At 50.5% G+C, this 13805-nt stretch overlaps 2 protein-coding genes across 3 annotated transcripts in view; one reads left to right on the plus strand and one right to left on the minus strand.

Moving 5' to 3' along the window:
• The first annotated feature begins 1360 nt into the window (after window positions 1–1360).
• On the plus strand, window positions 1361–10316 carry LOC122389593 (caspase-6-like). 2 transcript variants are annotated; one of them, XM_043381766.1, is made up of 2 exons: window positions 1361–2181; window positions 9059–10316. In XM_043381766.1, the coding sequence occupies exons 1-2, from the start codon at window positions 1675–1677 to the stop codon at window positions 10217–10219; spliced, it is 1668 nt and encodes a 555-aa protein (XP_043237701.1). In that variant the 5' UTR covers window positions 1361–1674; the 3' UTR covers window positions 10220–10316. The 2 variants fall into 2 exon arrangements, with proteins under 2 accessions (XP_043237701.1, XP_043237700.1); XM_043381765.1 differs by having other exon boundaries at window positions 1388–1542.
• A 633-nt stretch (window positions 10317–10949) lies between these two features.
• LOC122389596 overlaps window positions 10950–13805 on the minus strand; it is a 35752-nt gene continuing 32896 nt past the window's right edge. Inside the window, exons 14-17 of the mRNA XM_043381768.1 lie at window positions 13346–13534; window positions 12545–13108; window positions 12068–12304; window positions 10950–11599 (exon numbers count right to left, since the gene is read on the minus strand). Coding sequence (XP_043237703.1) covers window positions 11378–11599; window positions 12068–12304; window positions 12545–13108; window positions 13346–13534 — 1212 coding nt within the window. The 3' untranslated portion in view covers window positions 10950–11377. The remainder of the gene's footprint in view (window positions 11600–12067; window positions 12305–12544; window positions 13109–13345; window positions 13535–13805) is intronic.

Raw genomic sequence — 13805 nt, forward strand, 5'->3', positions numbered from 1 at the left:
AATATGCAATTTTGTAAATGAACTTTTAATTTTGTTTCAATTAATGAAAACTGCTGCAATTTTAGAACTTTTTTTGCATTTTGATGGACATTTTGATGGAATTGGAATGCATTGAAAGATTTTTATCAGTTATTACGCTTACATGCTTCGATGGTTAGAAATTGGCACGAAATTGGGAGGTGCTCGGCTTTTTTCGACCCCGGATATGGCTTTATCACATGATGAAAAACATGATGGTGAACGTTTTATTTGTCATAGCCTCACAAAAGTATTTCAAAATCATTTTTCAAAAATAGCTGTTCCGCTGTAGCTTTCAGCGCAAGGTGCCGTCGGTCATCCCCGACGTTACGTCACGCCGAGCATTGCCCAGATTCTCCTACTAGACTTCGACGCCCCCCGCTTAGTTCTATAATGTTCGTCAGTTCTATAAACCCTGCATTGACACCTATAATTGCATTGACACGCCTCGCGTATACCTTACATTTTGCGTGCGTTCGGCATCCGGAAAATGAGGGAAAATTATCTGGGATAACCAGTAATAATTTGGTATTGCAGGGACTATCGAAGCAAAGCAACAAGTCATATTGCTTTTGCTTCAGTAATGGCTATTTTACTCGTTTTCATCTCCGTTGTACACGGTGTTAGCCTAAAACACCGAATGATCCCGGTGATCCCGGAAAATAACTATATTTGAAACGAACATTTACCAACATACGGGTTACAACGGATACAATATAATGCACAGATACCTAACGCTAAAGCTCAGCTAAACACGATATAGCAGCGCACTGGGCTGGGTCACACCGCGCACCAGGTAGGGAGCCAGCTCTGGGTCGGCCAGAGGATTCCGGCTCAAAGCGAGATCTTATGTTTCAAAATTTGCCCTCATTTCCTCGTACATTTTCTGTACTTTGCCAGGCGAGTTGAGATTGGACTGATGGATTTTGGGGGTGATGGCGCTATATCGTGGTAACCGGTTGGTGTATGGTATTCTGTAAGTGTGTCGTGATCCCGGAAAATTATCCCTGAAATTCCGGATGCCGAACGCACGCAAAATATATTAGCAATTTATGAAGACATTAACTGCGCAGTAGTTTCATTGAAGGAAGACAACGTTTCAGAAAACATATCAATGACATCATAGATCACACCACAATGAAACAAGTATTCTGAACAATATGAAAGAAAGAAATGACCTTTAGTGCTTTAGGTATATTTTGTTAATGTAATTTTGATTAATTGAGTGACTCTTACAACTTTTTTTTTTTTTGGATAATTTTGACCTAACCTCTTAAAAGGGATATCTTTTCGATGACGTCATCCAACAAGAAAAAGGTGACCAAAGTGACTACTAGGGAAGTCTACGGGGATTTCCCCCGATTTCCCCGCCCCGCATATTTTATGGAGCAAGGCCATGGGCCAGTTTGGAGACTGGCAGGGCACTGAGTAGATGATACTTTTATCGTGCTTTTATCAAGCAGTACTCTATATACCGTGTATCAAGCCTTGGATGGTACAGAATCAAGAGTTTGGAGTCAGAGTGTGAGTGGGTCGTCAGTCGTGGCGATATTTACGAACTCTTATGCGGGCTTGTTGTGCACTTTGTTTTGACATCAGCTTGAGCTGAGGCGTATCAGTATAAAATCGTTTGATTGAGAAAACTCCTGGCTCAAGATGACATCCTCTAGCCTGGGAGTTGAAGATGTCTTCAGATTTGCAGATGTTACTTCTGAAGAGGGTGGATGGCTTGTTGTCAACACTCTCACGCTTGATCCTGATTCTCCATCTGATGTATCAGCAGATGCAGTGTCATATCCATCAGCCATTGATTCCGATTATGAAAGATATTTGACAGAAGATGATCTACAGGACATAGAGGGTGACCTGTATCCAGAAGAGGTTGTCCGTATGTTGTTTCTGGCTGTTGATGACACCCCAGCTCTAGTACTACAAAAATGTGTGGTGAAAATGACCCACAGCCAAAGGAGTCAAAGCCAGACCAAAAGTGTTGACTCTTTCTTTGATTGGGCTCGTGCTGTCTCAGACTCTAAGCATAGCTGGAAAGCACTTTTTCTTGAAAGTTTGGCAGTAATTGGCCGGCATGACATCCTAGTGGACCTAGGATGTGATGATGCAGAGATCAGAAGACTGGAAAAACCTGTTCATCTTTCTTCATTGAAGGTAACACGGGCACCTATCAATTGGGTAAAGTAGGCTTCTGGAATCAAAATATGGAGGCATCAATTATTTGATTCTGGCAGGAGGAGCCATGAGCACATATGGGCATGTAATCAATTTTTTATTCATTTTGGTGCACTTGACTTCAAATGCATTGTAACGGTTGATAAAGGACCATGACGGAAAGGTTTTTCCGTTCCGTTCCGTTCCGTTCCGTTTATTGATTATAATTTGGGATCAGACATTGAACAATTCATAATTTATGGCACTGTCAAACGGGATTGGTCGGAAAGGATTCACATGTTAGTTTTGTTAGAATACGGACAGTTAGTGTTAAAGGTTATATTGGGGAGTTTGACAGTGCCTAACCAGACGGTAACACAAAGACGAGATCAAAAAGACGAGTCAGCGGTCATTCCAGAGAGCGGCGACCCAGCACCGCCGCCGAGCGCAGCGGCCATCCGGCACCCGGCGCCAAGCACCAGCCGGGCCTTGGTCGATGGGGATGGTGCCCGGAGAGCGGCGACTCAGTATCGCCGTCCAGCACACAGTCATCGGGCGTTCGACGCCGTCATCCCGCCGGTCCAAGGTCGGCAGTAGCGCCACAGAGGTGGCGCCTGCTCCACCAGTGGCGCTCGTCCCACCAGTGGCGCCACCCCATGGCAGCATGAAGATGTAGCCCGTTGTCAAGTCAGGAGAGGGGGCACCGCTGCCGCTCACCGCAGCGGTCGCAAGGTGCCGGTCATCATACATCCAACGGGCCGCGGCCGAGAATGAAGTCTAGTCGGCTGCCCCGTAGTCATGTCCAACAAGCTCACTGGGACTTCGACAGTTCGAGAGCGGCGACTCAGTATCGCCGCTCAGCGCAGCATTCATCACGCGCTCGACGCCGTTAGCCAGCCGGTCGGCTGTACCGCCTCAGAGATGGCGCCTGCTCCACCAGTGGCGCTCGTCCGACCAGTGGCGCCACCCCATGGCAGCATGAAGATGTAGCCCGTTGTCAAGTCAGGAGAGGGGGCACCGCTGCCGGTCACCGCAGCGGTCGCAAGGTGCCGGTCATCGCACATCCAACGGGCCGCGGCCGAGGATGTAGTCTAGTCGGCTGCCCCGTAGTCATGTCCAACAAGCTCAGTGGGACGTCGACAGTTCGAGAGCGGCGACTCATTATCGCCGCTCAGCGCAGCATTCATCAGGCGCTCGACGCCGTTAGCCAGCCGGTCGGCTGTACCGCCTCAGAGATGGCGCCTGCTCCACCAGTGGCGCTCGTCCCACCAGTGGCGCCACCCCACTGGTGTTTTCTATCTATTTTGTTAAAATAGATAGAAAAATGTAGGTATCTAATAGGTTTGCAAAAAGTGTTTCCTCCAAAATAGGAAATAGTCACTTTGGCCTTGTGAATGGGAAAAGGACAGAGCCTGAGCCACTCTCCATCATGTAAAAGCTGTTTTGAGAAAATCACCCTATGTTATTTTTGTAGCATGAATCACATTCCTACATATCAACTATCAAGTAGTATTTGTGTGAAATGTTAAACAAGGGAGGCTATAGGCATCTGTTGTGCTGAAAATGCCACTAAATGAGATTGATAGCAAAACAGATGTTGTATTCTTGCAAGCCATTGCTGCATATCTGTTTATGTCATTACATGTGAAAAAAATGATTAGCCAGCTGAGGTGCAATCAATTATCTGTTCAAAGCGAATCAACTTCTTGATTGCTTTCACGTTACCTGTAGAATTCAGCTTGTCATAATAAGAGCAATATTATTGTGCTCAGTGCCTAGTCCAACACTTCTGTTTAAGATCAGGCATGCTCCTTCTCGAAACACTTGCTTATTTGTATATGGCTGGTGATTTAGAAATGGTCTGGTCTGCTGTTATGCCCAAATATGATCATAAGGAATCAATTTTTTGATGCCTCCATTTTTTATTCCAGAAGCCTAGTCTGCCCAACTACTATTTCTTTGTGCTTAGTGGCTAGATCAGGTTTCCACGGGCACTTGTGATCCAGCTCAGTAAAAGTGGTACCTAGCCAATCGATAGGTATGCTTAGATGCTGTATGAAAATGAAAACAAGGAATTAAGTGACTATTAAAGGACAGGTACCTAATCTGCTTTAATTTATGGCTTGTCACGAGTTTAACCCTCGCCCATATAGGCGGGGGGGGGGGGGGATCGAACGGACCACCCCCTCGGTTTTTCGCGAATAACTCTCGTAAAAGGCTGCCGGTCGCGACGCAACTTTCAGTACCCTCGCGTTAATCAATTTTACACCTACCCTGAAAATTTCATAACCCTGACCCAATGACCTTTGACCCTTGACCTACCTACTTTTCGAGACCATGTTTGTCCGGATTCGCGATTCGACGTATGTCGGCTCGCATTAGCCATCCGTTGGCAGTCTTTTCGTGGTTTCAAGCGTTCAAACATGTGATTGATGCTGGTCCCATGCACTAGGGTGGGTGTCAAGGTCACCCGAAGGTCATGTCAGGTCATTGACCTTGGATGACCTCGGTTTACTTTTTCGAGTTTTACATGTTTCTATGCTAGTTTTTTTTTTTTAGCTGTGTTTGAATTCTATTTAAACATTTACGAAGTAGTTTTGGTGCCTTCGCAACATGTTACGGAGCTGTCAAGGGCGGTTGACACGTACTACGAATACCCGGCAGGACCCCTACTAATTGACCTGACCAGGGTTGGCAAGGGGTGGCAAAAACTGGTTTTTGCCAGTGGTTTTAACCGGTTTAAACCGGCTGGCAGAAACCCTGGTGGCAAAAACTGGCAAAAACTGGCAAAAACTCAGGTAGTCAAGACTTGCAACCTTTCTGGTTAGCAATTGGTTTGAAATGTACAAATGCATTTCTGGATGTTTAAGAGACGCGTTAACCATTCTGAAGTTTGCCCCATTAGCTACCCGGGCTGCAATGTCTATGCATGTCGGTAGACATCCGTCAGACAATGCATTTCCGAAGAATCTTGGCATTTCCATGCATCACGGTTAGGGTGCTGCCTACTGCAGGTGCACACGTGCAGGGGTCGCTTTCGACCAGATCTCGAGAATGGCTCTGCCGATTGCGCTCAAATTTGGAACACCGTTACAGACAGATTAGTATGGGTGTCGCAGATAAGTCAGTCGGGGTCAACTTTCTACGAGCGCACGTGTGGGACGACACTTCCAGTTCTCAAGAACGGCTGCGTCGATTGAGCTCAAATTTGGTACTAATACCGTTAGGAACCAGGGAGTATGGGTGCCGTCACGTGCACAAATCAGTGGCAGGCATCCCTTCGCGCTTCTGCATGTGCAGTGCCAGTGCACTCTTGCACTGGCTCATTTGTCGCTCCAAAAAGACTTACTGGTTACAAATGGAAAGCGGGAAGCCCATGAAAATGCTTTTGTTGTATGAAACACTGGTCGAGTGGTCAATATGTCACTTCTTTTTGAAAGCATATAACTTTCACTGAATCCCCCTTAGAATGTTTCCAATTCAAATGCATGTCTAGGCAAATCATTGTAATGGTTTTGAGTTTTTGCCAGTTTTTGCCACTTTTTGCCGGTTTAAACCGGTTTAAACCGGCAAATGGCATAAACTAGTTTTTGCCGGCAAAAATGCCAACCCTGGACCTGACCTGACCCGACCTGGCCTAAATGCATGAAGACATAACCTTGCCGTTTCGCCTCTGATCGAGCTAGAGCTTCACGAAAAAAACGAGCGTGTTGCCCGTGACGAGAGGAAGCCGATGATACCCAATTTTAAGGTCCTAGGTCTTTGGTTGACCTTCCAGGTCAGGCCAATGACCCAAAAGTCGGGAAAATCGGGACCTGTTAGAACGTCGTTAAGTTTGGCTGTTATGTTTTTTTTTTCGGGATGTTGATAGCTGATCACGAATATCATGTTAGTTTTGATCACCGATGATGTCTTCATGCATTTAACATGTTACGAAGGCACCAAAACTACTTCGTAAATGTTCATATGGTTGCTAAATTCGAATTCAGCTCCAAAAATTGGCATTGAAACTTGAAAACTGGCCTTGAAACATGTAAAACACGAAAAGTGAGCCGAGGTCATCAAAGGTCAATGACCTGACCTGACCTTCAGGGGACCTTGACACCTACCCTAATGCATGGGAGCAACATCATATCACATGTTTGAACGCTTGAAACCACGAAAAGACTGCAAACGCGCGACTAATGCGAGCCGAAATAGGTACGTACAGTCTGTCTTAAAAGTATCGCGCAAAGTGACGGTGGATCCATCAAGCCTGACCGAGAAAGGGCCTGCTTTAATTTGGACGTTACCGACCAATTGAACAAGGGAATGGACGAGGATGTCCATTGCTTCGGTGACCCAAATCTAGCAGGCCCTTCCCCAGTCAGGCTCGATGGATCCACCGTCACTTTGCGCGGTACTTTTAACCCTCGCCCGCACATGGGGGGGGGGGGTGGTTGCCACCCCCCCCAGGTAGTCTTTCTGCTCTGCACTCAACATTTTTAGAGCTAGAAGGCTGATTTTTCGTATAGCTGCTCCTCTATCCTTTCTTGATGTCCACTGAAAATTTCAAGTTTCTGTGATTTTTGGTTTCGGAGATATGACCTTGTTTTTCAGGTCATGTCATGACCCAAATGGCCAATTTTCAACATCTTGCGTTTGCCATGGGCCTTATGAGCTTTTGACACCCTGATTTCGGCCTTTTTTGCCAGTCTTACCTCCTACCTATCATGGAACATGTTGTTCGACGATGTACAGGGGTCAAGGTCAGGGTCAAGGTCAACCTAGGTCACCTAAGATAATTGCGTTTTAGGCAAGCTGAATTTACTTTTTTTGTAGTTTTTTGACTGCATTTTTGGTAAAAGCTTCTCAGATCATGATTTCATGTAATATGGACCCAAAAACAATCGGTGCACACATCAGTATACACACAGACACACACAGACATACAAACACATATAATTGACCTTGACCTAACTTGACCTGAAATGACCTCAGCAGCAAAATTCTGGTCGGGTAGTGTGACAAAGAGGTTCTAGCTGGCTTGGCACTAGAAAACAGCATCGTCATCGGTATTTGATAAGCAGCACACTTGATATCCAACGGTGACCCAAAACAGCAACATTTTTTAGTTTGACCTGACCTGGAAGGTCAATGACTGACCTGAGAAGGTAAAACTGGGTATCATTGGATTCGTCTCTTCCCAAAGAATCTTTTTGGTCTTTACTGCTAAGCTCTATCTCCAACAGGAACGAAATGGCGCGGGGGGGGGGGGTGGCAACCACCCCCCCCCCCCATGTGCGTTCTAGGATGGGAAAATGGCATGTGCGGGCGAGGGTTAAGACAGACTGTACGTCGAATCGCGATTCTGGCCAAACATGGTCTCGAAAAATAGGTCACAGGTCAAAGGGCATTTGGGTCAGGGTCATGAAACTTTCAGGGTAAGTGTAAAATTGATCAACTCGCGGGTACTGAAAGTTTCGTCGCGATCGGCCGCTTTTTGCGCGAGTTATTCGCGAAAAACCGAGGGGTGGGCGTTCGACCCCCCCTCCCGATCCGGGCGAGGGTTAAAATAGGGTATCATCGGCTTCGTCTCGTCACGGGCAACACGCTCGTTTTTTATGCGAAGCTCTAGCTCGATCAGGGGCCAAACGGCAAGGGGTGGGGTCCGGGTGGGGTCCGTCCAACGCCCCCCCCCCCCCCCTATACGTTCGCGGCTGGCAAAACACCAATACGGGCGAGAGTTAAGAATATGATTAAAATATGGTAGCATGTGGTCAGTGTTTCTGATATACCTACAGTTGACATTTGAAAGTAGTCTATAAAGTAACCCAAATAAATAATATCCTTACGAAATGTATCATGGTGGGTAGGCATGGTATGGATTGGAAGCATAGAGGCTTGGTAGGACTTATCACAGAATGTCCCCAGCCATAAAGTAGTTATTCCAAAATTGCATGTCATATTTTTAGCATAAATTCTTGCTTTGAATCACATGTCGAATGGAAACCATTGAATTATCAATTTGAAATTTAAAAGGACTATCCCACCTTCTAAAATGTTGTTAAAACCAGTTAAATTGTGCCCGACTTTATAGATTGGATGACCAGGAACACGGTTCTGGCATTTATTTTTCATTAAACATCTTAGGCATCCCATTTTCCAAACACAAACTTTCAAATATGTGACGTCACAGCCCAAAATTACCTCCTTCCCCAGGCCACATTACTGTCATAAAGCTGATTCTGTTTACTCTGTAGGCATCACAACAAAGTTCAGACCAAGTTTTAAGCGATTTTTCAACGAACAAACCCGTTTAAATCAGAATGACTAAACGAGGTAACGTCACACTAACGGTCGCTCCATGTTGAAGATAGGGCCTTGCACAAGGCCCATTTTCAAATGAAGGGAACTAATTTCTTCAACACCAAGAGGCCGCGGGGGTTGCAACCTAGATAGATAGTGGTTTCTGAACCTCGCCGCAAACTTGGCTATCTCAACTCAAACCCCATGTTAAAGGTGGATAGTCCCTTTAATCAGATAGGCGGTTATCTGTTTGACTCTTTGGTCCTAAATGCCTTTCTTTGAAAGTTTGTTTAGCTGGAGCTGACTTTGACCCTGCACCTTCTATTAAACTCATTTGTAAGCCATGATAATTCATGAATTAAGTTCTGAATAAATGTGTCCTCTTCTGTTCTGCTCAACAAGCCATTTAAGTTGACCTGCTGTATTATAATCTTACCTTGACTTATCTTGGTGGACAGATTTCAATCAAACTGTTGTGTGCCAGGCGCCCAGTCAATTCAATCAAGCTGTTTTGCTGCATCTGAGCGCTAACTTGTTAGACACTGCAGCAGCCTGCTCCTTAACACAACTCTGTCATGCTGCTTTGCAGGTTTCGCTGAACCAGGTCTGCTGCAGCTTGAAACAAGGTGAGACAGCTGCTCTCATCAGCTATGTGTCAAAGCAGCATCTGCAGAACCGTCCGTCGACCCAGTTCCCTGAGGGAGTCATCATCAAGCAGCTGCTTGAGCTGAACATCCTCCAGTGGATGCAGGAGGGCATCATGGACCTCATGAACCTGACTGTGCTGGTCGAGGCATTAGAGCACATCGGCCGACCCGACTTGAAAAATGTCCTGATGGGACGGCCAGTGTCTCAAGGCTCGTCCTACACATCACACGTCTCCGGCCCTCCCTCTGGTGGTCACACGAAGGTCGTGTCCCTGCCGTCCCTGGCTGGGGTCCCCACGCCGCATGTGTACCCCAACGACCGGGGCATCTGCGTCATCTTCAACTTGGAGCAGTTCAGGTGCGTTCAAAACCCTTCCTGTGTGCTCCAAACCCTTCCGAACCACGGATTGCGACTTGGGTCCAGTTTGGACGCTGGAAACCTCTCGAGACTCTTCGGGAAGTTCTCGTGTCGCACAAAAGTGTTCACCAACATGAAAGGTCATGAAATACAGACATGTCTCAAGAACCTGGCGAATGCGAAAGACCTTGCGCATTTCGACTTCGTCGTGGTGTGCTTCCTGTCGCACGGCGGCACCAGCGACGGTCGTCAGTTCATCTACAGCTCCGACTGCCAGCTGATGTTCATCGATGATCTGATCAGTCCGTTCGAGGGCGACTCTTGTCAGAGTCTGCGCGGCAAGATGAAGATGGTCATCTCGCAGTCGTGCCAGGGCGAGGGTCAGCTGACGCACCTGCAGGCTGACGGGCCCCCGGTGTCGCCCACGCCCTCGTCCAGCGCGCGCACCGCCACCGCCCAGTCGGACTTCCTGTTCTGTCAGGCGACCACTCCCGGCTTCAAGGCGTACCGAGACCCGCGCCGCGGCTCGTTCTACATCATGCGCCTGTGCGAGGTGCTGGAGAGCCGAGGCCACTTGGAGGAGGTCTCGCTCTGCATCAAGGACGTGCACAAGCTGCTGATCGAGCAGCCGATTCTGCTGGGCGAGGAGCGCGTCCCGTGCGCCATCCAGCCCCAGATGATCGACCGCACACAGGGCAGGTTCCGCTTCAAGCGCGCTGGGGACGTGCAGCCTCAGTCGGTCTAGGCGCCGGCGGCGCGACTCATCGGATCGGCCGCTCGCTCCGGAGATCGGTGTTTGGCAGTGGCGGCCCGGCCAACGGACTGAAACAGTGAAACTGAAACACTGAAACAGACTGCTTGGATGTTCGCGAACAGAGCGGCCGAACTGGCTCGACTCGGGTGGTTTGCGGACGTGCTTTGGTGGCGTTAAGTGATACGGCCTCCGAGAACGGCCCGCTTCTGATCCATAGTGTGTTATACCTGTCGTGTGATTGAGGCACAAACTGCCACTTGTACCTGTCATCTATTTTTTGACCGAATGTTCATGTTAACGGTCTTTTCTATCGCTCTTGGGGTCAATTTCGAATTACGGAGTTTGCCTAAATGCTTGGGTACCTACACAAATACTTCGGGCGCATTATCAATCATTCAGCCGCGTGCCATAATGCTAGTTAGTGGCCTGATTCAAGTGCATTTAGAGTCGTCCGGTACTGCAGGGCCTTATGGCGACAAATGGTTTATGACATTGCCGTCTTGCGAGGAGTGATTGTGTACGGGCGAAATGCTTTCCACAGAATATGATTGCTCACGACGGGTGTTGCTTCTGCGCGAACATGTTTATCCCGATATTTGAAGTATGTTCTTGAATGATTTTATGAGCTTAGAGAGCTATTTTGTGCTTGGAATCAACAAGTTAATGAATAAAATGCAAACGAAAAAAAGCTAGTTTATGTGTTCACCGAACAAACGCGACCGAAGTTTGTAATACAAGTATGTATTAACGAACGATCGTGACATACCACAACAATCACTTCACCGCGACCCTAGTCGCCATCACAGCGCCGTCGTCAGCTTCATCGGAGAAAACTGCACCCGTAAATAATCGAGAACAGGGCGTCCGCGGCCCCGCTGCTCACCAGCAGGCGTACAAGGCTCCGTCGCGGCGTCCGTATCACTCAGCAGCGACCGTGCGCGTCCAACGGCTCAGCTGCGCTCAGTCACATCTAAAAACGCGACAACCTAAAAACGTCACTACTGTGTCGGCGCAACTAAAAACACAAACAACCAATCACAATCGCTCCCCAAGCGGTGCGGCTCGGGCGGCGGTATTGCTCACGAGCCAAGCGTATAGGCAGTGCGGACTAGTGGGCGCGCATCGGGGGCGCCCCGCGCCGGTCCGCCATCACACGGGTGGGGCGCCGTTCGGGTAGATCAGCATCGTCTCCAGGCTGGAGGCGAAGTTGTTGGCGGCGGCGTCGCATTCGGAGCCGGGCTCGCAGGCCGGGTAGAGCGCCAGAGCCGCCAGCGCCAGAAGCAGCAGCGCCTGGAAGGGCAGCGAGGCGCGCAGGCCGCGCCGCAGAGACAGCAGCAGGCGGCCCAGGGCGCTCGGACGGCCGCCCACCGCCTGCAGAAGGGACGGGGAAGGGCGGTCAGAGCCGAGACACGGAGTAGGTACCGACCTCCACCTACCGCACAGCACACCGGTCGCCAGGCAACAGTCACCGAGAACGGCCGAACTCGTCAGCTTCTTATTTTCATCCGTAAATCACTTACCCGTGTGAAGGTCCGTCCAAATTGGAATTACATGCCGGCTTGTTTCGGCTATTTTGGTAAGGTAATTGAGGAAAAAAATGGTGCTTACGGCTGAAACCTGTACTTTTCAATGCAATGACAGTACACCGGTAAGTCAAATCACACGCGATAGGTTATCTCGATCTCGCGACTGAAATAGTCTGAGATAGCTCCTGGGTCTGACTTTGTGGAGTGGTAAACCGGTCGTTAGTTCAAAAGCAGATAGGACATGACCGGCTGAATCAATACGCGAATAGTTATTTAGCAACAGATTCAGCCTCTACTCTAACGCAGTCCCCACCTGGTCGTCAGTCGTATCAGCGGTGTCACCGCCGGCGGCGGCGGGGGCCGGGGCGGGTCGGCGCCGCTGCAGCTCCACCAGCCGGCCACTGACGGCGTCCCAGCGGCTCTGCAGCGCGGCCAGACGGGACTTCAGCTGGGCGCCGTCCGGGCGGCCCGCCGCCGCCGCCAGCCGCCCGCCCGTCAGCGACACGCTGACCATCAGGTCCGTGTGCGACTCCAGCTCCACGCCCAGCCTCTGAGGGAGAAGTTAGACAGGGGACGTCACACACCAGCCGTGCAACAGCCTGGCACATCGGGCGCGATGGCGGTCACGGAAGCAGTAAAGAATAATAAAATAGTTGAACAGTAAACCATTCGCGACTGACACGCCCGGCGGCGATCGAGCGCACACGCCAACGGTCGATCGAACGCAGCACATCCAGTGTCGGCGCCGCAGTCCGACCGACCGACTGCGCAGTCCGCGCCCGACTCTCACCCTGAACCGGCGGCTCTGCGTGTCGTCCCAGAGGTCGGGCCGCTCCACCGGCGGCAGGCCGTCCAGCTTGTGTTCGGTGTGCTGCAGCCACTGCTCCAGCCGCCAGGCGGCCAGCTCCCACTGCAGCCGCTGCTCCCCGGGGCCGTGGAGCCGGCCGGCGGCGCGCTGCTGCAGCTCAGAGAGCTGCCGGCACAGCTCTGCGGCGCGCGGCCGCCAGTCACCGTCACCCTCTCCCTCCCGTCCCAGCAGCACACCCAGCAGGTCGGCGGCGCCGGCGCACGCTCCCAGCGTCTGGGCCAGCTGCGCGGGCGCCGGGTCGGCCGCGGCCAGCAGCTCTGTCAGCGCCGCGCGGCCAGCCTCTGCCTCCCGGAGCGCGGCAGCCACCTGACCGGTGTCCGTCGGACTGGCGGAGCGGGCCGAGCCGGCGTCCGACGGGCTCTCTGGACGGGCAGGGCCGGCGTCCGGCGCGTCCTCAGCGTCAGAGCGACCGGCCGGCAGCCGCTCCCCGGCGGTCGGCTGCTGAGAGTCGTCAGGTACCGGGGCAGCGGAGACCTCATCAGTGACCTGTCGGGAAGGGACGGACTAAATCAGACGGGTGTCTTCAGACATCAACTGTGCTAAAATGTACATCATAGTGCGAATTAGGCGCTTAGCTTACTCACGATACATTCTGTGACAAAGACCCTCCGACAGAACTGCGCATAAAATCAGTAACAAGCCATAAAACCTAACAAGCCAGCACGCGGAGTTTAGGCTGGACAATCGCCAATGCCTGCTGAAGCGTTGGCCTGGTTGACTCGCCTGTTCATCAGTCGGTGTCCAGAGCCGCTCTAAGTGCTGCAGGGCGGCCGGGATCTGCAGGCAGGCGGCCGGCGGCGACAGATCGTACAGCTCCGCCTCGCGCGGACACCGGTCGGCCAGCAGTCGCTCAGTGGACTCGGTCACCTGGGTCAGCTGGGCAGACAGCTCGGCCGACTCGCTAACCAGCTCCTGGCGGCAGCGGACATCAGCCGGTTATTCAGCGCGTATTAAAGAGTTATCAGCGTGTTATCAGTGGGATATCAGAGCGATCATAGCGGTGGCTACAGCTGTACCTCTCTCAAGATAAGCGCTCAGAAAAGATTGTGACAATGTGCCATTAATGAAGGCGTGCCAGGGAACAAGACTGTAGACCACATGTCACAAGAAGTAAATGTCAAGATAAGCTCGTGGCAGCAGAACATGCAGAATATGTGTTATGGCTGTGCTAAGGCCCGGCCGC

This window comes from Amphibalanus amphitrite, unplaced genomic scaffold, assembly GCF_019059575.1.
Source record: "Amphibalanus amphitrite isolate SeventyFive unplaced genomic scaffold, NRLGWU_Aamphi_draft 000363F_arrow, whole genome shotgun sequence".
Taxonomy (NCBI): Eukaryota; Metazoa; Arthropoda; class Thecostraca; order Balanomorpha; family Balanidae; genus Amphibalanus; species Amphibalanus amphitrite.